General features: G+C 44.3%; 2 protein-coding genes, 1 non-coding gene and 1 pseudogene across 3 annotated transcripts in view; 1 reads left to right on the top strand and 3 right to left on the bottom strand.

Moving 5' to 3' along the window:
• Positions 1-5,510, bottom strand: part of SETDB1 (SET domain bifurcated histone lysine methyltransferase 1) — a 51,864-nt gene extending 46,354 nt beyond the window's left edge. The window contains 2 exon segments of the mRNA XM_049765972.1: positions 490-641; positions 5,245-5,510. Of these exon segments, the coding sequence (XP_049621929.1) occupies positions 490-641; positions 5,245-5,504 (412 nt within the window). The 5' untranslated portion in view covers positions 5,505-5,510.
• Positions 5,511-7,339: 1,829 nt separating this feature from the next.
• On the top strand, positions 7,340-7,446 carry LOC125997695 (U6 spliceosomal RNA). Its single transcript, XR_007491731.1, has one exon. It is a non-coding gene; the product is annotated as a U6 spliceosomal RNA (small nuclear RNA).
• Positions 7,447-21,939: 14,493 nt separating this feature from the next.
• Positions 21,940-22,879, bottom strand: LOC125997509 (derlin-2-like). Its single transcript, XM_049765949.1, is given in 3 exon segments — positions 21,940-22,244; positions 22,444-22,771; positions 22,773-22,879. Coding segments are annotated over 3 exon segments (693 nt in total). The 3' UTR covers positions 21,940-21,986.
• A 497-nt stretch (positions 22,880-23,376) lies between these two features.
• Positions 23,377-23,723, bottom strand: LOC125997520 (U6 snRNA-associated Sm-like protein LSm3; annotated as a pseudogene).
• Positions 23,724-25,557: the final 1,834 nt, after the last annotated feature.

Below are 25,557 nucleotides of genomic sequence, written 5' to 3'. Positions count from 1 at the left end.
AATTGGCATTACATGCAATGTGGAAACACTGAAATTCTCTGAGCACAGAGCCAGGAATGCAAATGGAGGCATTTGTAACACCAACAGTTGTTGAGACACGGATTAAGTCTCACTGGTTTCTCCTTTTTGAAAAATTTTTCACTTTCACTTAGGCATTGTGATGTACAAATGTATCCATAATAGTTTCAGGCCTGCAGTATTTTCATGTCACTCCTATCACCAATGGCAATTTTTCTCCACCCACACCCCCAGATTCTCTCCTAGCCACTTTCTCTCCCGCAATATCTTTCATCTTCAAATTTGGAGGGGAGGGTTGGGGCCACACCCGGCCATGCTCAGGGGTTGTTACTCTGGCTCTCACTCAGAAATCGCTCTTGGCAGACACAGGGGACCATCGGGGATGCCGGGATTTCAACCGCCATTGGCCCTGGGTTGGCCCCCCTCATCTCTAACTTAATCCCGAGACATTTCCCTCAGTCTCTTAATCACCTGAATCAATACTGAGGACATCATCATCTTCATCAGGAATCTCAATGATTTCTGTAGGCCCGGACTCTTCATCGTCAGAACTACTCTCCCGGTACTGTAGTCCAATTTTGGAGTAGAAGTCCTTCACCAGGGACTCACAGTTGATCACGGCCCTAAGATCGGAACACGTGTAGGAAAGGTCAGTTAGCAGAGAGAGCAGGTCTAGGTACACTAGACCTTATATTACCGTCTTTTCCGGCATATAAGACGACTTTTAAAACAAAAAATGTCAACCGAAAATCGGAAGTCGTCTTATACACCAAGTATATCCCGAAAAATGTTTCAATATGCCGCTAAAAGAAAATTGTCACAAAACGAATTTTCCAACTCGATCTGCGCCAATCACTGCCAGGCTGCTCAAACCGCCTCTGACTCAGCCAGTCCAAGCAGACTTTTATACATGCAAATTAGACACTGTTCTGCACCAATCACTGTCAGGCTGCTCGGACCGCCTCTCTGACTCAGCCAATCCAAGCAGGCTTTTGATACATGCAAATAAGACACTGTTCTGGAACCGAATCTACACTGTCAAAAGTCTGCTCAGGTGGGCCAGAGTCCGAGAGGAAGTCTATGACAGTAGAACCTCGGAACCTTTGCTTGTTGTGATTGGCTCACTGTGGTACATACAGTTGCAGCACAGGAACATTCTGTCTGATACAGCGAATAGAGGCCTAAACCTATGTTTTAATTGCAAAATTAGGGGATCGTCTTATACGCCGAAAAATATGGTATATACTTTACTCAATTTAACAAGCCACCATTCACAGGGATTGTTCAGAAGTCTGACACATTTCCCACAGAAAAGTCTTTGGTGGGGCCAGAGTGATAGCACAGTGATTAGGGCATTTGCCTTACAGGCAGCCAACCTGATTTCAATTCCTGGCGTCCCCTACAGCAGGGGTATCAAACTCAATTTACCTGGGGGCCGCAGGAGGGATGAGGCAGGGGTGAGACAGGGCTGCATAAGGGATTTCACAAAAAAAAAAAAAAAAAAGTCCTCAAACGTCATTATTAACAGTTTTTATTATTTCTTCTGAACATGAATAGAACACTGAGTGGAGATCATGAACAGTTCTTCTGAACGTGGCATCTTTTGCCTATTCCTTGCTGCCAGAGACTTGACAGCACTTCTTCTCTCAAATCTGAACCACATTTGGCTTTAGAGAGGAAGCAGTTGAGACCCTCAGTATGGCTTGAAGATGATCATCATTAAGTCTAGACCTGTACTTTGACTTATTGAAGTTCAATGTGGAGAATAACTTTTCACACCAATATGTGCTCCCAAAAAGGCACATGGTGCGCTTGAACATTCAGGAAAGCTCAGGGAAGCTGGGGGGCAATTCTCTCCAAAATTGCCCATGCATGTCTGCTTTCCACTAATCTTCCTGAACTTGGCTTTGAGATCAGAGTTGCATTGCAGGTCAATGAACTCCATTTGAAACACAGGAGGGGCATCTTGCACATCAAAGGAAAAGGGGTCCATAAAAATTTGGAAAGTGGCTCTGTGCTTTTTGAAGTCTGCAAATCTGTAATCAAATTCCTTCTCTAGCTTAAAAATAGCATCAACATATTTCTCACCACTGAATGGTATGCCTGCATCCACAAGTTCCTTGCATGCTGGGAAATGGCAAAGGTTTGTCTGAGAGAGCTGGGATTTCCATAACACAAGTTTTGCGGAGAATGCTCTCACGTTGTCATAGGCAGCACTGATAAGCTGCCCCGGGCCTTGTAACATCTTGTTTAGTACATTCAGCTTATGTCTGATGTCAACAAGAAAAGCTAAGTCCATGAGCCATTTGTGATCACTCAACTCAGAAACAGCATTCCCATCCTTCTCCATGAAGGCTTTCACTTCTCTCAACTCAAAAAATCTTTTCAGGTCATTTCCCCTGCTGAGCCAACGTACCTCGGTGAAATAGAGCACATATCCATATTCTGACTCCATTTCCTCTAAAAAAGCACGGAACCTCCTGTGCTTTAAGCCCCTGGATCTGATTGGTTGATGCATTTTACAACAACAGACATGATACTGTCACACAGCAGGCATTTACTGCAAAGGGCCTGCTGACTGATAATGCAGTGAAGAGCAATGGCCTTCTCTACAAACTCCTCTTCAAGTTTTTTTTGAACAAAGTACCACCTGTCCATTTTTCCCCCCTGTCATCGATGGTGCTCCATCGGTTATTATTCCAACAAACCTCTTCCATGGCAAACCTGCATTCTCAATGGCATCACATAGATGCCGAAAAATCTCATTAGCAGTGGACTGGCCATGCATTGGAATTATTGTGAGCAACTCCTCTGTCAATTCAAAATTGCAATCAACACCACGGACATAAATTCTGAGCTGTGCAGTGTCTATTATATCTGTGCCCTCGTCAAGAGCAACTGAGTATGCATCAAAACATTTGGCTTTCTCACACAGTTGATGATAAATGTCACTTGACATGTCAGAAATGCGCTCTGCCACAGTGTTGGCAGAAAGGCTGATTTTGCTAAACTGACCTTTCTTTTCCGGACAGATAATACTTGCAGCCTGTAACATGCATGTTTTAACGAACTCTCCTTCTCTGAATGGTTTCCCTGCCTTAGCAATCATCTCACTAACCATGTAACTAGCTTCGACTGATGCAACATTCTCTTTGGTTCCTTTCTTGGAAGAAATCTTGTTGCCTCATTAGACATGCTTTAAGACTGGCAACCCGCTTGGCTCTCTCATTTCCTTGATATTTTGCACATTCCTCAGCATGTTTAGTTGAATAATGGCGTTTCAAGTTGTATTCCTTGTGCACTGCAACTTTCTCTGAGCAAATAAGGCATGTGGGGATACCCCGTGCTCAACAAAGAAATACTGTGACTCCCACTTTTCCTGAAATTGTCTGTGCTCGTCATCAATCTTTCTGTTCACTGCAGGCTTTGATAAAGTCATGATGAAGGTATGACAAAATCTAATTCTGTAATAAACTTCTCTCCCTTAGGCCTCCGATAATGCAAGGGACAGCAGGCAAGAGCAGTGGAAATGACGTCTACGCTAGGTGCAAAGTATTCGCAATTATTTACTTACCGAATATTCGCAATAAAAAAATCGCATTAGAAAGACAAAAAATAGGGCCCGGAGAGATAGCACAGCGGCATTTGCCTTGCAAGCAGCCGATCCAGGACCAAAGGTGGTTGGTTCGAATCCTGGTGTCCCATATGGTCCCCCGTGCCTGTCAGGAGCTATTTCTGAGCAGACAGCCAGGAGTATACCCCTGAGCATCGCCGGGTGTGGCCCCCAAAAAAACAAAACAAAACAAAACAAAAAGACAAAAAATCGCATTAAACATTTGCATACCCCAAACGGAACTGCTCGGGGTATGCGAATGTTTAATGCGATTTTTTTCTTACTAATGCGATTTTTATTGCTATTATTCAGTAAGTGAATAATCGCGAATACTGTGATATTTGAAGGCTGGCCGAGGGCCACAAAATGTTGTACAGAGGGCCGCAAATGGCCCGCAGGCCGCAAGTTTGAGACCCCTGCCCTGCAGTCAGTCCCCAGAGCATGCCAGGGGAGATTTCTGAGCGCAGAGCCAGGCAGCGCTCAGGGGTTCCTCCTGGCTCTGTGCCCAGAAATCGCTCCTGGCAGGCTCGGGGGACCATATGGATGCCGGGATTCGAACCACCGTCCTTCTGCATGCGAGGCAAATGCCTTACCTCCATGCTATCTCTCCGGCCCAGAAACAAATCTTTCTGCGGTTTAGAATCCTACTCAAGTGTGATCCCTGGAACCGTGGTGCCCCAAGCACTGCTGGACAGAGCCCTATAAACTTGAGCATCACTAAGGCACATCTTAGTAATGGGACATCTCTGGCATTACCAAGACAGAGCAACACTACATCTCTGGGCTTCCACCGAACCATTAGCACCATAGGCGAAAAATCATCTGGTGGGCTCTGGGGACCCCTGAGCATCTCCTGAGAACCCACCCAAAAACAACTGTCTGTTTTGTTTAGGGTCATGTCCCAAGTGATCAGGCTTACTCCAGGCTCTGTGCTCAGTGCTCACTCCTGGAGTTCAGGAGACAGTATATTGTGCTGAGATGGAACCCGGGTTGGTACAAGCACCTCACTTGTTAAACTCTTCAACTCTTTTGAAGTAGAGTGCAAGAGGACCAATGGGAGGGATGCAAGACACTGTATCTCCAATTGCTTAGGCAGTAGCTTCTAAGAACCCAGAACTCCATACATTAAGTGAGTAAGCCAGATTCTGGAACTCAACCTTTGAGAAAAAATAAGGCCTCTACCTGGTCAAATAAATAACTTGCTTAGAGAAACAAAAAAGGAGTAAAGAAACCAACAATAAAGAAAGAAACAGGAAAAAGAAGCAAACGGGCTAGAACGATACTGCAGTGGTTGGGAGTTTGCCTTGTACAAGGTGGACCCGAGTTCAATCTGGAGCATCGCCAGGAGTGGCTCAAGAAACAAAAAAAGAGGGGCCGGAGAGATAGCATGGAGGGAGGGCGTTTGCCTTGCATGCAGAAACAAGGTGGTTCAAACCCCAGCATCCCATATGGTTCCCCGAGCCTGTCAGGAGCAATTTCTGAGTGCAGAGCCAGGAGGAACCCAAGTGCCATTAGGTGTGACCCAGAAACAAAACAAAAAAGGAAGCCAACAGAACGTGTTTAGCTCAAGGTCAGGTGCAAGGAGCAAAACCTCTCCCGAGAAGAACTCTTACTCGGAGGCGTCGTCGAAGAGCCGGTCCACCCGGGCCACTTCCATCTCCTTCTGGATGACCCACATCTCCAGCTCCTCCAGCTGCTTCTTGCGCCGCTGCACCCACTCCATCTTCTCCAGCTCCTCGTCGATGACCAGCCGCAGGTCCTCCATGGAGATGCCCAGCTCATCCACCACGGCCTGCTGCAGCACTTCCATCTCTTCCAGCTCAGGGGAGCCCCTGGCAGCGCCGGGGTCGAAGCACTCGGGTCCGGCTGACATGGTGCAGCCTGCAGGAACGACAGAGAAGGGGAAAAAGGAGGCATTAGTGGTTAAGAATTAAGAAGATGTGGCACCCCGGGCACTTACCCTCCACCTTCCGTCCCCTGCAAAGGATCCAAGTCATGGGAGGGTCGAGTCAAGACTGGGGAGTCTGGGGGTTCCTCTGGGGGGATCTGGGAAGCTCAGCGACTTTGCCCAAGGCCAAACATGGTCCAGGGGGATGAGGCCTGGAGGATGGGAGTTTTAGGGTGGGAACCCCTCCCCTGCAAAGGATCCAAGTCATGGAGGGTTGAGGTTGGGGAATCTGGGGGCTCCTCTGGGGGGTTCTGGGAATCTCAAGACACTTTGCCCAAGGCAAAGTATGATCCAGGAGGATGAGGCCTGGAGGATGGGGGGTGGTGGTTTGGGGACCCCTCCCCTGCAAAGGATCTAAGTCACAACGGGTGGTCGAGGCTGGGGAGTCTGAGGGGTCCTAGGAAGCTCAGACACTTTGCCCGAGGCAAAGTATGGTCCAGGGGGATGAAGCCTGGAGGATGAGGGGTTTTGGGGACCCCTCCCCTGGGGGATCCTGGCAAGCTCAGACACTTTGCCCAGAGCAAAGTATGGCCCAGGGGAATGAGGCCTGGAGGAAGGGGGGTTCTGGGGACCCCTCCCCTGCAGAGTCCAAACCATGGGGGGTCGAGTCGAGTGTGGGGAGTCTGGGGGTTCCTCTAGTCTAGGGGGTCTTGAGAAGCTCAGAGACTTTGCCCAAGGCAAAGCACGGTCCAGGTGGATGCGGCCTGGAGGATGGGGGGCTTTGGGGACCCCTCCCCAGTTCTGGGGGACTCCTCCTCTGCAAAGGATCCGAGTCATGGGGGATTCGAGTCTGGGGCCCAAGCAGGGGCATGGAGGATGGGGGTTTGGGGGACCCCACCGTGGGGTCCCCAAGTCGAGCTGAGGCTGGCAAGCCAGCTAATGTGCTGTCAGGGGTGCAGCGGGTTCCCCTGGATTCCCTCCCCGGGCTCGCACAAAGGGGTGCGAGGCGCCGCGGGCTCGAGTCCCCGCCCCGGGGCTCCCGATCGCACCCGCACCCCGACCTGGAAGGGCAGCACCTCCTCCGGCGCGTCTCGGCGCCCCCGCTGCAGCCGCACGGCGCCCTCCACCGGGCCCACGTCCCGCGCCCCCGGGGAGGAGCCGAACCGGAAGCGGAAGCGACCCGACCGGAAGGCGGCGGACGTGAAAACAAGCGGTCAGCAAGCGACGCCCGGGCGTCGGGCGCAAGCACTTCCGGGTCACGCGACGGGACCCGCGAAGGGTCAAACGCCGCCGCTCCCGGCCGCTTCGCCCGCCCGATCCCGGAAAGAAGAGAATGAGAATGAGGCCGAGTTGACGACGCATGCGCGCAGCGTCCAAGGCCGGTGGGCGTGGCCGGGCGTGGCTTAGGAAGGAGCTCTGGCTCTTGCCCCACTGGGTGTGGGTGCAACCATTTTCCTTGTTCTTATATTTTTATATTATATTTTTTGTTTTATTACATATTATATATGTTATAAGCATATGTGTACATGTATGATGTATGTTATATGTATATGCACGCATGTGTGTACATGTGTGTTATATAGCATATGTTTTATATGGTATGTTATATAAAACTATAATGTAATTAATGATATGTCATTGATATATAATACATAATATAGTAAAATACGTATGAATCAAGTAAATATGAAAATATTTATAATAGATTTATAATATAAAATTAAATGAATTGAATAAGTAAGTAAATTAAGTGAATGTAAAATATAGAAAATACATTAAAATAAATATAAATTAAATAAATATAAAAAATGCGTAATACAGTGCTCGCTTCAGCAGCACATATACTAAAATTGGAGCGATACAGAGAAGATTAACATGGCCTCTACGCAAGGACGAAACACAAATTTGTGAAGCGTTCCATATTTTTAAAATATATATAATATAAAATTAAATGAATTAAATAAACAAATAAATATTTTCCTATTTTCCAGCGTATAAGACAACCCCCAGTGTTACATATTGATGGAAAAGACTTACTTTGCCATCAAGTTCTACAGGCAATTTCTGTGCAATTTTGGTCTTTTGCCCCAGTACCAGATTCTGCCTTTCCAAGTACCTAGCACTCCAGGATACAGCGGCCTTAAATCCTTTGCCGTTGTCTGGGTTAGATTTGGCCCACTGAAGTGCAAACAACCGTATTTTGTTTCCTGTCACTACTTAACCCTTTTGACGGTGCTCAAGAACCATGCCTGCTACACACTTTCGAGTTCTGGCCAACATGGGGTGCCTCTTCTTAATACACACTTACTTCTTGGCACACTCTTTAATGCATCTTCATTGGCTTTTCCATCTCGGACCCTCTTTTCTGTTACTCCATATTGTCTTGCCACAGCACAGTTATTGTGCTCCTTGGCAAAATTGACAACTTTCAATTTGAAACTGGCTTCAAATTTCTTCTTATTACTGGATCCATGATGGGTTCTTTTCTATCAGCCATTTGTAGTACACCCACTCCGGTCATCTTTTATGCCACTGTATGTGTGGTTATATAGTACTGTAGCTTCAGCTACATACAAAATGTTCTTTTTTTGTTTTTTGTTTTTTTATTTTCTGGGCCACACCCGGCGGTGCTCAGGGGTTACTCCTGGCTGTCTGCTCAGAAATAGCTCCTGGCAGGCACGGGGGACCATATGGGACACCGGGATTCGAACCAACCACCTTTGGTCCTGGATCTGCTGCTTGCAAGGCAAACGCCGCTGTGCTATCTCTCCGGGCCCACAGAATGTTCTATTATGGTACCTTTAAGGTGCTGGAGGTGCTCTACTACAGTCCACTCAGGTACTATGAATGTGTCCTGATACAGCAGCTTTGGCTGCACAGAACGTTCCTGTGCTGCAACTGTATGTCCCACAGTGAGCCAATCCCAACAAGCAAAGGTGCCAAGGTTCTACTGGAATCGACTTCCTCTCTGACTCTGGCCCATCAGAGCAGGCTTTTGACAGTGTAGATTTGGGTGCAGAACATTGTCTCATTTGCATCCGTAAAAAGCCTGCTTGGACTGGCTGAGTCAAAGAGGTGGTCCGAGCAGCCTGGCAGTGATTGGTGCAGAACAGTGTCTCATTTGCATACATCAAAAGCCTGCTTGGATTGGCTGAGTCAGAGAGGCGGTCCGAGCAGCCAGCAGTGATTGGTGCAGAACATTGTCTCATTTGCATGCATCAAAAGGCTGCTTGGATTGGCTAAGTTGAGAGGCGGTCCGAGCAGCCTGGCAGTGATTGGTGCAGGATCGAGTTGGAAAATTTGTTTCGTGACAATATTCAGACAATTTTCGTTGAGCGGCATATCAAAACGTTTTTTGGGATATACTCTGCATATAAGATGACCCCCGATTTTCGGGTGACATTTTCATTTCAAAAGTCATTCCATATGCCAGAAAATACAGTAAACAAGTAAATTAAGTGAATACAAAATATATAAGATTACATTATGATATATTATGTAGTGTATATTTTATGAATCAATGTATGCTAACTATATATTAATATAATATATTGTTTATATTATATAATTATATAATCTGAATATGTTTTTTATAATATATAATATTTTTCCTAATATTTAAGCACCATGATTACAAGCATGATTGTAGTTGGGTTTCAGTCATAAACAGAACACCCCTTTCACCAATGTAACATTCCCACGACCAATGTCCTCCATCTCTCTCCTTTCCCACCTCTCCCTGTCTGTATTCGAGACAGGCATTCTACTCTCACTCACTAAGATTGTCATGCTACTTGTTAGTGTAGTTATTTCCCTAACTTCACTCACTACTCTTTGTGGTAAGCTTCAGATTGTGAGCTGGTCCTTCTGGCCCTCATCTCTATTGTCTCTGGGCATTATTAAAGATGTTCTTAATTTTTTTGTTTTTGTTTTTGTTTTTGGGTCCCACCCGGCAGCACTCAGAGGTTACTCCTGGCTCAATGCTCAGAAATCACTCCTGGAAGGCTCTGGGGACCATATGGCATGCTCGGGTTTGAACCACTGACCTTCTGGATGCAAGGCAAACACCTTATCTCCATGCTATCTCTCAAGCCCCAAATTTTGGGGGGGGGAGTTTTCTTAATAACCCATAGATGAGTGAGACTGTTCTATCTCTCTCTCCCTCTGACTTATTTCACTCAGCATAATAGATTTCATGTACATTCAAGTATAGAAAATTTTCACAACTTCATTTCTCCTGACAGCTGCATAATATTCCATTGTACTACAGTTTCTTTCATTTTTTGGGGGGTCACACCTGGCAGTGCTCAGGGGTTCCTCCTGGCTCTATGCTCAGAAATCGCCCCTGGCAGACACGGGGGACCATATGGGATTCAAACCACTGTCCTTCTGGATGTAAGGCAAACGCCCTATCTCCACGCTAACTCCCCGGCCCTGTTTCTTTAGTCATTCCTCTGTTAAAGGGCATCTTGGTTGTTTCCAGAGTCTGGCTTTTGTAAATAGTGCTGCAATGAATATAGGTGTGAGGAAGGGTTTTTTGAATTTTATTTTTGTGTTCCTAGGGTAAATCCCTAGAAGTGGTATAGCTGGCTCATATGGGAGCTCAATTTGCAGTTTTTTTGAGGAATCTCCATATTGTTTTCCATAAAGGCTGGACTAGACAGCATTCCCACCCGCAGTGAATAAGAGTTCCTTTCTCTCCACATCCCGCCAGCTCTGATTGTTCTTGTTCTTTGTGTTGTGTGCCAGTCTCTGTGGTGTGAGATGGTACCTCATGGTTGTTTTGATTTACATCTCTTCCTGATGATTAGTGATGTGGAACATTTTTCCATGTGCCTTTAACCCATTTGTATTTCTTCTTTGAGGAAGTGTCTGTTCTTTCTTCTCCCCATGGGGAGTTGTGCCCATTTTAACAAGTCTAGATGTAATAAAAACGTGAGCTACGGGGCCAGAGAGATGGCATGGAGGTAAGGCGTTTACCTTTCATGCAGAAGGTCATCGGTTCGAATCCCGGCGTCCCATATGGTCCCCCGTGCCTGCCAGGAGCAGTTTCTGAGCACAGAGCCAGGAAAAACCCCTGAGCACTGCCGGGTGTGACCCAAAAACCACAAAAAAAAAAAAAAAAAAAAAAAAAAACGTGAGCTACCTCTTTTTTTTTTTTTTTTTTTTTTTTTTTGTTTTTTGGGGCAAACCCGGCGGTGCTCAGGGGTTACTCCTGGCTGTCTGCTCAGAAATAGCTCCTGGCAGGCACAGGGGACCATATGGGACACCGGGATTTGAACCAACCACCTTTGGTCCTGGATCGGCTGCTTGCAAGGCAAACACCACTGTGCTATCTCTCCGGGCCCGTGAGCTACCTCTTGCTCCTTCCAGGTGAGACTGACACCCTGCAGTGTTCAGGGGCTCTTCAGGGTCTGTGTTCAGGATATGCCACTTATGTGTCCTGGAATAAATTTGAACCTGGGTCGAGGCCGTGATAGATGCATCAAGGCAGAACTTGACTTTGTAGATGATCTGTGGTCAAAGTATTTTTTTTCTTTTTTCTTTTTTTTTGTAAAGAGTGCTAGAAGTTGATGTCGAGGATACATGGGTGAGGCATGCACTCTACCAATGAGCCACGTTACAACCCCTCCACTCATCTTAATTTCATGGCTTTTTTTTTTTTGGGGGGGGGCTATACCCAGGGTGCTTCAATGGTTACTCCTGGCTCTGCACTCAGAAATCACTCCTGGAGCAGAATAGTCTCACTCATCTATGGATTTTTAAAAAAAAATAAAAGACATTTTTGCAGTAATTCTCAGAGACAAAAGAGAGGAGGGCTGGCTCAGCCCACCAGATGTATCTTCAGATTTTCCTGGTGGGGAGAACTGAAATATACCCCATAGGATTCCTCAAAAGGCCTGCTGTGGACACCTTTTTCCCCTGCGTGGATGGTTGAAGAATTTCCAAAGAGATGCTAAGCATTACATTTTTGTTCATTTTAGCTATCTCTCCTTTGTAAATATCAGGCAAAATTGTGGCCTCTATCAAATAATTTGGCTCAGAAATTCCAGCACCAAAGATTACTAAGAGAACCCCTTTCCTAAATATATATCACCCTAAAAGCAAAGACAATGTTTTTCTGTTTTTCAAATATGTCCTTGCAGCTGAAGTTTCTAGTAAACAAGGGCAGACCCTAGGCTATTGACTCTGCTCAGAAAATAGGAAAACACCTTTTAGGAGATTTGGTTTCTTTCTGTGCTTGACCCCAAAAACAATGGAGCCCAGCTCAGGAAGATCAAGTTTCTAGATATTTCTTACCTCCTCCTAATCCTTGTTTTGCATTTGAGGTTGGTTGTTAAAAGCTGCCCTGAGTATTACCTTTTCTTTTGCAATTAACCTTGCCTTGTTATGGTAAACATCCTTCTCTGCACCTGGGACTGGTTTACCCCTATAAAAACCCCTGTTTGGAAGATAAACTTGTTGTACTCCTGCCAGAAGACATGTTGACCCCACATACTCTGTGTGGTTTCATTGATTTCATATTTCATCTTTTCTGTACGCCGGCCCAGGCAACCAACTCTCCCTGAAGTGAATTCATTGAAATCTCACTTGGCACTGCAAGACAGAAGCCGCTTGCAGCAAGGCATGTACTCTACCAATGGGCCACGTTATGTAAGGTTCGGTAGTCCAGATGCTGCTCCAACATGGAGAAATGAAGAGACAGGCACTCAGGCAAAAGCTCAAGTGGGTTCTTCATTCTGGCCGGCCAGGGTCCAATGCTCGTTCAGAAAAGAACAGAGGCAAAGGACCATGTGGCTTTCTTTGTTCATCCTTATATACCATAAGAAGGGGAGAGGGAAGAGAGGGGCGGGGATGACTTTCTTATAAGGGCATGACCATCCACTAAGGTAATACGAGTTCCCATTTTTTCCTGGTAGTTTTTTTTTTTTTTTTGATGACCATTCTGCTTCATATTTTTCCTAGAGATTTCATCACCCTAGAAGTCATTAAAGGGAATATGGTTGAAGATCAATTTTCTGTAGCTACTTCTGGCTGGCAAGGGACTGTAGTCTTAATTTCTATGTAGGGTGAAATTTCATATTTCCCTAAATGAGCAGTTAACTGGTTTACTTTTGCAGTCTGAACACCTGAAAAGGATCAGATCAATTATACAGGGGAATATTACTTAACCCAATCAGGCCTTGGAGCAGTAAATGGTACAACTTGAATGGCACAGCTGTTCTTATTGTCTGTAATGATAGCACAAATTAAATAGAAAACAAAGCAGTATAGCATTATCAATAAACACAGCTCTGAGTTACTTTAGCAGTTACTTTAGCAGACTAATGTTTGTATTTACAATTTATGATCCGGTTTAGTACAACTAGTAAGAACATTTTTACATAAGTTACTTCAAAGAAGTGAGTTTTAAATTAGGCCCACTAGAATTTTAATTAGCTACAAAAATAGTTTTTCTCTCCACCTTTACCTTGTACTTTACCAGGTATTTAAATAACTTGTTTTTTTCCTTTGCACATATACAGCACTGTTGGAGAAATCTCCACCTGGGGCACCCCCATTACCTACAGAGCTTTTCTGAGGATAGGTTGTAGACACAGCAGGTTTATCATCACAGTCACTCAGGTTTGGCTGATGAGTTGGTCAGTTTAGCGTGATGATCTTGAATGGCTGTGGGCATCTCATCTTCTTGCAGGAACTTCCAGAGGTGGCCTGTCTGTTCCACTTCTCTTCAGATTTGGAAGAGACTGACCTTGAATCCTCTTCTCTTGAGACTGAGGGTGGAGGATGAGAGCAGGGCTGACAGGCTGTGGCCAGTTAGTGCTGCTCTAGAATCTAGGAAATCTTCAATTTCCTTACTCAGGCCATTCATCTCGGTATCTTTCCGGTCTTTACAGCCAAATGCTTAAGGGTGCCTGCTTGTCACACCACCTCAATTCCAATTATTCCTCTGAAAGAGGGCTTTGGGGTCCATTCACCAATTTTAGGATTTCCTGTCTGCATGGGGATTACTCCTCATGCAAAGAGAAAAGCCATCTGCTTGTATCTTGTGCAAAGCAACATGATGCCATGACATAAAATGGTACTGAAAGGTTCTAGGAAAAGAGAAAAGGCAAATATTATTTAACCAAATAAAAAATAGAAGTTTACTTAGTCTTCTGGCCTCGGTTTATAGGCAGAAGGCACCAGCAATTTACATTACACAAATTAATTCTGAATACCAGGAAGAATGCTCACTACTTCTGGCAGATTTAGACTTTTAAAGAATTTATAATTAACAATCACCAATGTTCAAAAACTTTTAAACTGAACCTTAATGATTCTTTTAAATTCTTGACTATTTTTCTTAAAAATAGTTTTTATTGGGGCCGGGCGGTGGCGCTGGAGGTAAGGTGCCTGCTTTGCCTGCACTAGCCTAGGACGGACCGCGGTTCGATCCCCCGGCGTCCCATATGGTCCCCCAAGCCAGGAGCAACTTCTGAGCGCATAGCCAGGAGTAACCCCTGAGTGTCACAGGGTGTGGCCCAAAAACCAAAAAAAAAAAATAGCTTTTATTATTATTATTATTATTTTTAGATGTTCATAAGATTTATTACCCCATTCTTCATTCGGTAGCATGACAACACTATAACATGCTTAAAAACATTTACACTTCTTTTATGTTAACCTAAAGGCATATCAATAATAATCATGAATTTGATTATACAGATTCTCCCTAGTACACATTTTTAAATTTTTCTTTTGCACATTCTTTTTTTTTTTTTTTTTTGTTTTTGGCCACACCCGGCGTTGCTCAGGGGTTACTCCTGGCTGTCTGCTCAGAAATCGCTCCTGGCAGGCACGAGGGACCACATGGGACACTGGGATCGAACCAATCACCTTAGGTCCTGGATTGGCTGCTTGCAAGGCAAATGCCGCTGTGCTATCTCTCCGGGCCCTTTTTTTTTTTTTAACTTCTTCTCCACTCATCCTTTGGGAGTGGTTTTGCTGCTAAAAACTGCCACATGCACCAAACTCAGACTAGAACTTAGCATTAGGGCCCTAGGAACAGAACTTTAAATTGTCTGCTGCCAATTTGGAATTACTTTGCTGAATATTTTTGCACCTAGCAGGACCAGATTTTATTGATTCCTTTTTCTTTAGGTATTCACAACCTAATACCATCAAGATTTTCACATTAAATATACCTTAAAATCCACCATTAAGTTTGGTGAGATAAATTCAACATGGAATTGAGATACTGTAACAATAACATGCATTCACAAAGTTAACAATATTGTTTTAAAAGGCCAACCACAATAATTTGCAACCTTTTTCACCTAATTGTTCATTTTAAGAAACTTTTAGGTTAGAAATTTAAACGCTTAAAAATTTTTTTTCCTGACTTCCAAACCATTAACTTAATTTTTCTTTGATATGTAAAGGACCCACTGGGATTACTTTGCCTACACACACATTTCCCAGCCAGGTGAGTTGGGGAGGACAATAGCCATTGCCCTGGGGGCTCGGTGAATTCCTTCAGGCTGGGGAGTTTAAAAAGCACTTTTTTTTTCTTTTTCAGCTAGCCCCATTTCTTTCTGGCAGGAAAGTTGGGTGATTGCAAAGTCCAGAAATTCTCCAGGGAAAATTTATCCCCTATGGCCATTGAGAAATCTGGCATTTACAACCTCCATCACCCACTGCCATGTCCCTAGAATAACAAAGCCGGTTTAACACACAATTTTTCTGGCCTAAGGAGAGGTAGCATTTTTTTCTTAGAGTTTCCCTCCATGTTTAAATCAGACAAAGAAAACACGGAACACAGAACCACAGACAAAGATCTCCAATGAAAAGAAATAGGGTTCACCAGTCTTCCCGCTGCAGCAAATTTAAGCTCCTGGCACCTCCAGGATCATGACTTATAGTTTTTGAACCCATCAGTTCACTACCACCTGGAAACCACGTCGAGTGGGGACTTCCAAGCCCTCAGTCACACTTCCACCAATCCCCTATTTCTATTTCCAACACACACCAAATAAAAGAAATAGGGTTCACCACGGCAGTTCACTGCAACCCGGAATCCACGTCGAGTGGGGACTTTCAAGCCCTCAGTCAAACTACTATAATTCCCCTATTTCTATTTCCTACATACACCAAATCACGATCAACAACACAAGACACACTGCTAAGAACCCACCAAGTCGATTCACCACTCTGCTCCAGGCATATCAAGGACTCCTGGCTGGGTCATCAAAAATGTAAGGTTCGGTAGTCCAGGTGCTGCTCCCACATGGAGAAATGAAGAGATAGTCACTCAGGCAAAAGCTCAAGTGAGTTCTTTATTCTGGCCGGCCAGGGTCCAATGCTCATTCAGAACTGAACAGAGGCAAAGGACCACGTGGCTTTCTTTGTTCATCCTTATATACCATAAGAAGGGGAGGGGGAGGAGAGGGGCAGGGATGACTTTCTTATAAGGGCATGACATCTGCTAAGGTAATAAGAGTTCCTTTTCAGGACAAGGGTTAGATACAAAAAAGGCAGGTATAAGTGGGGGCTGGTGTAAGTAGTTGTTGACTTCCCTTTTCAGTTACAACCCCTCCACTCATCTTAATTTCATGGGTTTTTTGTTTTTGTTTTTGTTGTTGGGCTATACCCAGGGTGCTTCAAGGGTTACTCCTGGCTCTGCACTCAGAAATCACTCCTAGAGCAGAATAGTCTCACTCATCTATGGGTTTTAAGAAAAATAAAAGACATTTTTGCAGTAATTCTCAGAGACAAAAAAGAGGAGGGTTGGAAGGTCCAGCTCACAACATGAAGTTCACAACAAAGAGTGATGAGTACAGTTAGAAAAATGACTACATTGAGAACTATCCTAACAATGTGAATGAATGAGGGAAGTAGAAGCCTGTCTAGAGTACAGGTGGGGGTGGAGTGGGGAGGAGGGAGATCTGGGACATTGGTGCTGAGAATGTTGCACTGGTGAAGGGTGGTGTTCTTTGCATGACTGAAACCCAACTACAAGCATATTTGTAATCAAGCTGTTTAAATAAAGATATATATTTAAAAAAAAGGTATGAAGGGGTTGCAGGAGTGCCACAGGCTAAGCAAAAATAAAATAAAATAAAATATCTTACCTTTAAATAAAAAAGAAAAGAAATCACTCCTAGCAGACCCAAGGGACCATTTGGGGTGCTGGGGATCAAACCCAGGTAGGCCGTGTGCAGCCACCTATTCATTGTGTTATCACTCAGGTTCTACTAGGGGCATTTTTGTTTTAACTCATGGACAAAGATTGGAATCAATAAAAGGAAAAAAAAGAGGTATTTTTACCATTTGGATAATACATTACTAAGCCATACAGGCCTGCTTTGTTTTATTGTGACTTGACTGCACAAATGGAAGATTTGTGGTAACACTGCTTCAACGATATCTAGTGGTACCATTTTCCCAAGACATTTTTTTTTAAATATTTAGTACTTTTTAGAACTAATATTATCTACTTTTTGTGTTTGTTTGTTTTTTATTTTTGGACCACACCTGGCATTGCTCAGGGTTTACTCCTGGTTCTGCTCTCAGAAGTCGCTCCTGGAAGGCTCTGGGGACCATATAGGATGCCAGGATTTGAACCAATCTCCTTCCTGCGTTGGGCATGTGCAAGGCAAATGCCTTACCACTGTGCTATTACTCCAACCCCAAATAATATTATCTACTTTTTAGACATAATGCTACTGCATACTTAATTGTACACATCATAGCATAACTGTAACTTTTTTATTTGAGGTGCTCATAGCTTATTCCTGGCTCTGTGCTCAGGAATTACTCCTGGGGACCATGTGGGATGTCAGGGATTAAACCTGTGTCGGTCACGTGCAAGGCAAGCACTCTATCCACTGTACTGATCTGGCCTTGCAGTGTTTGTTTCATTGTGGCAGTTTAGAACCAAATCCATGATATCTTTGAGATATTTTTATATTTAGAAGTTTAGTTTTTGATGCCTTTAGATTGTTAGAAATGCCTCCTGTACTCCTAGCTTCTTGACCTTTCTGGTCAAGATCATCTGTGACATGTGTCGCCTCATGGAGGGCTTATGACGGCAGTCCATACCATCACTGCCACCCAGAAGACTGTGGACAGTTCCATGAAAAGCTGTGGTGTGATGGCCAAGACTGCCCAGAATATCATGCTTGCTACAGGCGCAGTTGTTCAGGAGCTGGCTGGGAAGCTGACTCCAAACGTGTGTGTCATGGGTCTAATTTGCCGCCTGGAGAAAGCTTCCATTCATAATGACATTGAGGAGGTGACACAAGCCTCCCTGGGTCCCTCGGGGGGTATCCTGAGCTATATTGAACACTGGGCACCTGCTGTGACTTTAGCAATGACGTCTGCTTTTCCACCTCCCATGCTAGGACTGACTGTCCTGGCCCTCAATGACTGCTTTGTCCAGCTAATTTCCTAGTGTGATAGTGTGTGTGGTGTAACCTGATGGGCCTCCCAGCCTCCCAGGGGAAAGAGCTGGGAACATTGGCCCCACATGGGTAATAGGGTAAGAGAAAGCCTCAGCCACAGGAAGTCCTTCCCAACTCCCAACACACACAAAAAACTCTTGACTCCCATATTTTCATCCCATGAACCCTGAAGAAGGTAGGGATTTGGGGGACTCCACCATGCTATATATCGTTAATAATTACATCATCATCAAAAATTTGGTGGGGGGGCCAGAGAGATAGCACAGTAGCGTTTGCCTTGCAAGCAGCTAATCCAGGACCTAAGGTGGTTGGTTCGAATCCTGGCATTCCACATGGTCCCCCGTGCCTGCCAGGAGCTATTTCTGAGCAGACAGCCAGGAGTAACCCCTGAGCACTGCCGGGTGTGACCCAAAAACCAAAAAAAAAAAAAATTTGGTGGGAGGAGAAATAATACAGCCATGGGGTGTTTGCCTTGTATGATGCCATCCCAGGAGGGACCTGGTTTGATTTCCAGCATCCCATATGGTCCCCCAGCCTGCCAGGGGTGATTTCTAAGTGCAGAGCCAGAAGGACCCCTGAGCTCCGTGGGTGTGGCCCAGAAACCAATCAAACAATAAATCAATCAATAAATAAAGTTAAAAAAATTTGGGGGGGTTATTTTCAGGGCTTTTTCTTGGGGGAAGGAGCCACCAAAAATACTTCTCAGAGGATCGTATATTGACAGATGTTGAATTTAGGGCCTGTAGAGGCAAAGCATGTATTCTGGCCCATTGAGTGACTTTCAGTTTTGGGAACACATGGGTGGTGCTCAGGCTCTCTCCTGCTCTGTGCTCAGTTATTACTTACTCCTGGATCTGCATTCAAGAATTATTTCTGGGGGCCGGGCGGTGGTGCTGGAGGTAAGGTGCCAGCCTTACCTGCGCTAGCCTAGGAGACGGACCGCGGTTCGATCCCCCGGCGTCCCATATGGTCCCCCAAGCCAGGAGCGACTTCTGAGCGCATAGCCAGGAGTAACCCCTGAGCGTTACCGGGTGTGGCCCAAAAACCAAAAAAAAGAAAAAAAAAAAAAGAAAAAAGAATTATTTCTGGTAGATATCAGGGGGATTGTATGGGATGCTGGGGATTGAACATGGGTCAGCTGTGTGCAAGGCACATGGGACGCCTGCGGTTGCACTCTTTCCTTGGCTAGCGCTTGCAAGGCAGACACCTTACCTCTAGCGCCACCTCGCCAGCCCCTCTTCCTTTTTTATTAGGAAAATGAGGCACAGAATGAAATAAATTTCTTAATTTTACAAAGCTAAGAGGTTTGACCCTCCAACTATGTTTTAAAGTTTTATTGGTGGTTTAGGGGAATTATTTTTAGGGCCACCAAGGGTCACACACTTGTGGTACCCAAGATTCTTGTCATATACCTGTAAAACCACCTTTTACTTTTACCTTTTCTGAGTTAATTAGCACAAGTACCCTTAATTATGTCAACCCTGATCCTCAAGTGATTTATGTAAACTTTGGCTAATAAAAGTGGCAGGGATGGGCCGGAGAGATAGCACAGTGGTAGGGTGTTTGCCTTGCACGCAGCTGAACCAGGACAGATGGTAGTTTGAATCCCGGCATCCCATACGGTCCCCCATGCCTGCCAGGAGCAACTTCTGAGTGCAGAGTCAGGAGTAACCCTTGAACACTGCTGGGTGTAACCCAAAAATTAAAAAAAAAGTGGCAGGGAAAGCAGCAGAGAACTAGAAGTGTGGCTGTCTCTATAAGCTGTTCAACAACCCTTGGCTGAAATAGACTTTCTCCTGTGATTCTGCCAGGTTTCTTGTGCATCACTAATTTCTGCCAACCCGTCATTTCAGGGGATCAAGATGAATACCATGAACTGCAAGCTGCTGAAAGCAAGCTGCAGGTGGCAGCTGTCAACCCCAGGAAAACAGCCAACCAGTGAGTCCCAGAATTACCCCCACAGAGATAACAGCCACATTAGGGTGAACCTGAGCGAGATGGGCAGTGCCATTGGATAGGATGCTTATATTGCTTGTGACTGGGTTTGATTCCTGGCACCCCATATGGTCTTCTAAGTGATCCCTGGGTACAGAGTAAGGAGTAAGCTTTGAGCACCTCTTATATGGCAAAACAAAACAAAAAATTTTATTGCATCACCATAATTACAAAATTATATTTATTTATTTATTTATTTTTGGTAAGTACTGCCCATCTCACTCAGGGTCACTATGACACTGCTGTTATCTCAGGTTCTACAGTGTGTGACCCTTGGCCTACCACAACCAAGAATGTGCCAGCCCTGGACATTTCAACAAATGGAAAGAAAAGGGGAAAAACAGGACCAGAGAAAATCACTGTGTAAAAAGTTAAGTTGGGGCCAGAGCACTAGCACTAGTCCAGCAGGTAGGGTGCTTGCTTTCTGACTGACCCGGGTTTAATCCCTGGCATGCCATAAGGTATTCAGGGGACCACTGGAAAGTCAGCTAGGGGACCCCAGAGTCATCTTTTTGGGAAACAGAGTTGAAAGGAGTTGAGGTTAAGTGGTAAACATGTTCTGCTCTGCTGACCTCAAGGAGACAATAGAAGTGAATTGGAATAGGGAAATTGGAGATTTTCTACATGATAGTATCTAGGGTCCTGCTCTTAGCCATGAGAAAAGTTCCAGAGGTCAGAATTCTCCCAGTCCTGGAGAGAGGTGGAACAGGTTCTCTCCTACAGAAGGTGAGACATCCAAGGCCATCCTCATGTTGATCTGACCTCATCTTTACATTGGCCAAGCCTAGGGTGCCCTTATGTAACAGGTAATTAATGCCTTTATTGGTTAAATCACCCACTCTGTTCTTGACCAATTCCCAGGAATCCTCTGTAATTAACAGGGTGCCCCAAATGGAGATTTCTCCAGTCTTTACTGGGATTATACTAAGGAACAAACCAAATTTATTTAATTTAAAGGTGGAGAGAAAAACTATTTTTCTATAGTTGACTGAATTAAATGAATTATAGTGGGCTTAACTTAAAGCGAACCCCTCTTGGATAACCATATTAAAGGGTCCTTGCTGGTTGTAGTAGACTGGGCATGACAGGCTATTGCTAGTCTGAGTAGGATGGTGGAAGCCAGAACTTTACCAGGAAAAATTTAGGCTGAACAGGACATTAGGAGAAGTAACTCAGGGCCATGCTTTATGTGCTGTTACTGAATTTAGTGAGAGTCTTGAGTCTCCTCTCCCTGTAACACTTGTATAGTATTAGAGAGCATATCCTGAGGAAGACTGACTTCATACAGATGCTCAGGGAACGGGTATAGTGCTACGATGCTTTGGTTTTTATTGTTTAACTTTTTTTTTTTTTGAGAGTGAGATAAAATTCAGTTTTATTTTGTCCTCTCTGAAAATTCCATTTACACCATGGCCTCATAAATCAAAGAAGAGGAATAAAACTCTGCCTTGGGGCCGGAGAGATAGCATGGAGGTAAGGTGTTTGCCTTTCATGCAGGAGGTCATCAGTTCAAATCCCCATGTCCCATATGGTCCCCCGTGCCTGCTAGGAGCAATTTCTGAGCCTGGAGCCAGGAATAACCCCTGAGCACTGCTGGGTGTGACCCAAAAACCACACACACACACACACACACACACACACACACACACACACACACACACACACACACACACACACACACACACACACACACACAAACAAACAAAACACCACTATGCCTTATACCATAAAACTCAAGTATTCATGTACTTTAGAGTTGGTAGAACATTTGCTTCTCCAGGTTTTTCGGCTCCAAGAGATTCTACTTTCAATCTCAGTGTAGTGAAGAACTACTGGTAAACTGCTGGAAATGTCTTTTGGATTAACCAGTGTACCATTTCATAAAGTGCTTCTGAAGTTAAAATCTGTCAAGCTGTCAAAAGTGCCCACACTTTTGCAACACAAAGCAGAAAAGAATCCAGTGGGCATGCCATTGAGTCTTTCCCAGCTGGGTCTCATTATTGCCACTGCTGCTTTAACCGCCCAGTCACTGACCCTCACCCCAGGCGAAGCCTCCTGGCCGCTCTTCAGGTAATGGATTATAATTTGGATCTTCATCTGGTGTTTCAAAAACAGCCTTCAAAACAGATGGTGTTTTCAGGGTTCTTATTCCATCAGGCTGATTGAGAAATACATCTTTCAAGAAAAAATATATATGTCCAACAGCTATACCCAAGAGGTCCATAATGATCAAATTCCCCGACAACAAGAAAAAGCTCATGAGCACCCAAGGTAGGAAGGGAGCCTGGGGGCCGGGAAGGTGGCGCTAGAGGTAAGGTGTCTGCCTTGCAAGTGCTAGCTTAGGATGGACAGCGGTTCGATCCCCGGTGTCCCATATGGTCCCCCCAAGCCAGGGGTGATTTCTGAGCACATAGCCAGGAGTAACCCCTGAGCATCAAACAGGTGTGGCCCAAAAACCAAAAGAAAAAAAAAAGGAAGGGAGCCTGGAAGTTGAGAAGGCCGAAGAAGTTCATGCAAACATAAGGATTCCTTTGGCTCCACAAGTAGACGAGCGTTGTTGTAAAGGCCTGGCCCAAGAAAACTAAGCTTACAAACAAACCAAAAAGAGTCATTAAAAATCCACCAAAAAGAAACATAAATACAAAATCTGCTGTCTGACCTCGAAAAGAGCCGCCTTCTAGCATTCGACAGTAACAATATAAAAAAATCATGTTAAATAAAAAATTGAATCCAATTGGTCCAAAAAATAAGAAATTGGTGATTAGCCTCCATATTTGGAAATGTTTAAAGATTAATTCAGGATTGAAGTGTGATCAATTCCAACTGCACAGAGGCGGTTGTGAGGACACAGGCAGTAATATAGGCTTGACTGATGGGTGGGATCTGCAGGTATTCCAGCCGGAGGCTCTGGTATGCCATCTTTCCACTTATTATTATTTTTTTTTGTAAAAAGGGAACATCTTTAATTTAAGAAAAAAATAAAATATTAAAAAGGAACTGGAGCATATCAACTCCTGAAAATAGAATTTCTCATCTTGGTGATCCCAATTATAGCTAGGGCTTGGAGAAAAATTAAAATGCCATTTAGCTTAAAAATATAAGGGCCTGGAGAGATAGCACAATGGTGTTTGCCTTGCAAGCAGCCGATCCAGGACCAAAGGTGGTTGGTTCGAATCCCGGTGTCCCATATTGTCCCCCGTGCCTGCCAGGAGCTATTTCTGAGCAGACAGCCAGGAGTAACCCCTGAGCACTGCCGGGTGTGACCCAAAAACCAAAAAAAAAAAAAAAAAAAAAAAAAGAATTTAAAGGACAGAAGCAGCCATGGCCATTTCTTTATATGAAAATTCACACCATTTTCTCTTTTGCATATCTTCTACATCTATGGAGGCAACCAACCGTATATGGAACACACAGTCTCAGCCAACTCTCAATGAAGGAGCCACGAGAACCACACCATCTCACCGAACAAAGAGCAGCGGGATATTTCATTTAGTTGATTTATAGATCTCTTCATATGTGTTTCTTCATCAATTTCTATAGTGGTCACAGTTTCTTCCACATCTCCCAAAATCATATTCAAATGTTGATCATATGCATGTAGTCTGCCTCGAAGCTCTCGGTCGTTTCTCATTTCCACATAAATTCTCTCATCTAGGCTGAGCCTAATAAGATCCAAGGCTTTTTCCACAGTATTGGTAGTTTGTTGCTGTTCCATATCGTCCGCCATGTTTCAAACTCTTGTGCCCTTTTCCAGTGTCTCGGGAGAGCACCCCCAACTTATTGCTTAACTTCTTGATACCATTTAGAGGAATCTCTTTCCTCCCAAGTATAGATAGGACCATTCAACTGCTTCAGGGCTGATCGGTTCAAGTAATATTCCCCTGATCTAATCTTTTTCAAATGTTGAAACTGCAAAATCAAACTTGTCAATTGTCTCATTAAGAGCTAAGGTAGCATGAGATTTTACCCCTTCTTATAAGTAGGGTCTGCAGTCCTTTGCCAGCTTGAAGAAGTTACAAAAGATGGACCTTCACCTACACTTCCCTTTAATGACTTCTAAATTGGTGAAATCTCTAGGGAAAATGTGAAGGTCAGTTTGAAAGCTGCCAGAGGAGGAGGGGCAAAAGGGGCCACAGGAACTAAAAAAAACCTAGCAGAAATTACAGTATATTCTGAAAAGTATTAGCACCAGGTGTGGGAGGCATTTCTGTCACACCTGGTGGCATTCAGAGATTATTCCTGGCTCTGCATTTAGAACTCGCTCTTGGTAGGCTTGGAGGATCATATTGGATGTGGGGAATTGAACCAGAGTCCATCCAGAGTTAGCCGTATGCAAGGCAAATGTGCTATCATTCTGGTCCCACTACAGATATTTTTTAGAAATAAAAAATAAATAAAGTGAATGTATCACATAGTTGATATAGTTGATCACAATACATTTGTTTCCAAAAAATGGGAACAAAATTATTTTTAAAAAATAGAATAAACAGGGGCTTAGAGATAGCATTGGAGGTAGGGCCTTTGCCTTGCATGCAGAAGGACAGTGGTTCAAATCCCGGCATCCCATATGGTTCCTAGAGCCTGCCAGGAGCGATTTCTGAGCGTAGGACCAGGAGTAACCCCTGAGCGCTGCTGGGTGTGATCCAAAAAATACAAACAAAAAATAGAATAAACAAAGAAATATAAAAAAGAAGGGAGAGGGGAAAAAAAAGTACAGAGACACAGCAAATTTGCGAAATTTGACCATTAAGTGATTTCAGTTACATATTGGCATTTAGATTGGTGTATTCCTAGGGGGATAACAGAATTTGTTGTGTGACAGCATTTGGTTCAGGAATTCAAACCACCATTGCTGATACTGCAGCATTTGTGGGGGGTTGTCCATGCCAGTCAGGTATTCTGGAAGTAAGAGAAGGTGGGGAAGGAGAGGGAGGGTGTCCAGACTCATTCCAAAAACTTCCTGGTGGTATCAGCCTAAAGATTGGCATACCTGGAGTTTTAGTTAGATTTGTGTCTCTGCTGAGATTTGTAGAGAAGTGGTGAAGCAGGGCCATAGGCCATTCATTGGCCTTTTGGGTGAGAGGTGCAACAGACATGGATTCAGCATGGCAGAAACTTGGCCCCATCCTCTCCTCTGGAAACTGCCAAGTTGCAGCAGAGTGGCCGAAGCACCCATGATTTTTCACATCTTGGTTTATATTTCTTTCAAGAATAGAGAGTCCAGGGAGCTGGCTGAGTGCAGACACGATGACTGCATTTCCAAATCACTTTTAGAAAAGTTCTTGTTTTAGGCTTTTCCTTTCCATGTCCCCCATATTTTGGTGGGCCTATGCAAACAATATTCACCACTCTAACACCGTTTTTGACTCTAACCCTTAAAAAAACCTCTTAAACTTTTGATGTTAACTTAAACCAATATTCATGTGCATGAAAATATAAAAAAATACTATGCCTTCAACGTTTAAGGAGTCACATAAATTTCATGGCTTTAGATTGCTTTGTGTACTGCTAAGAAATGTTATAATGTACTACAATCTGGGGACTTGTGGACAAAGTAATTGTACATGGTTCTGCCTTATTTTTCTTTATGTTCTTTA

The sequence above is a fragment of the Suncus etruscus genome, chromosome 19 (genome assembly GCF_024139225.1).
Source record: "Suncus etruscus isolate mSunEtr1 chromosome 19, mSunEtr1.pri.cur, whole genome shotgun sequence".
Lineage (NCBI taxonomy): Eukaryota > Metazoa > Chordata > Mammalia > Eulipotyphla > Soricidae > Suncus > Suncus etruscus.
Note: the sequence above shows the minus strand (reverse complement) of the source record. Positions and strands in the feature narration are given on the sequence as shown.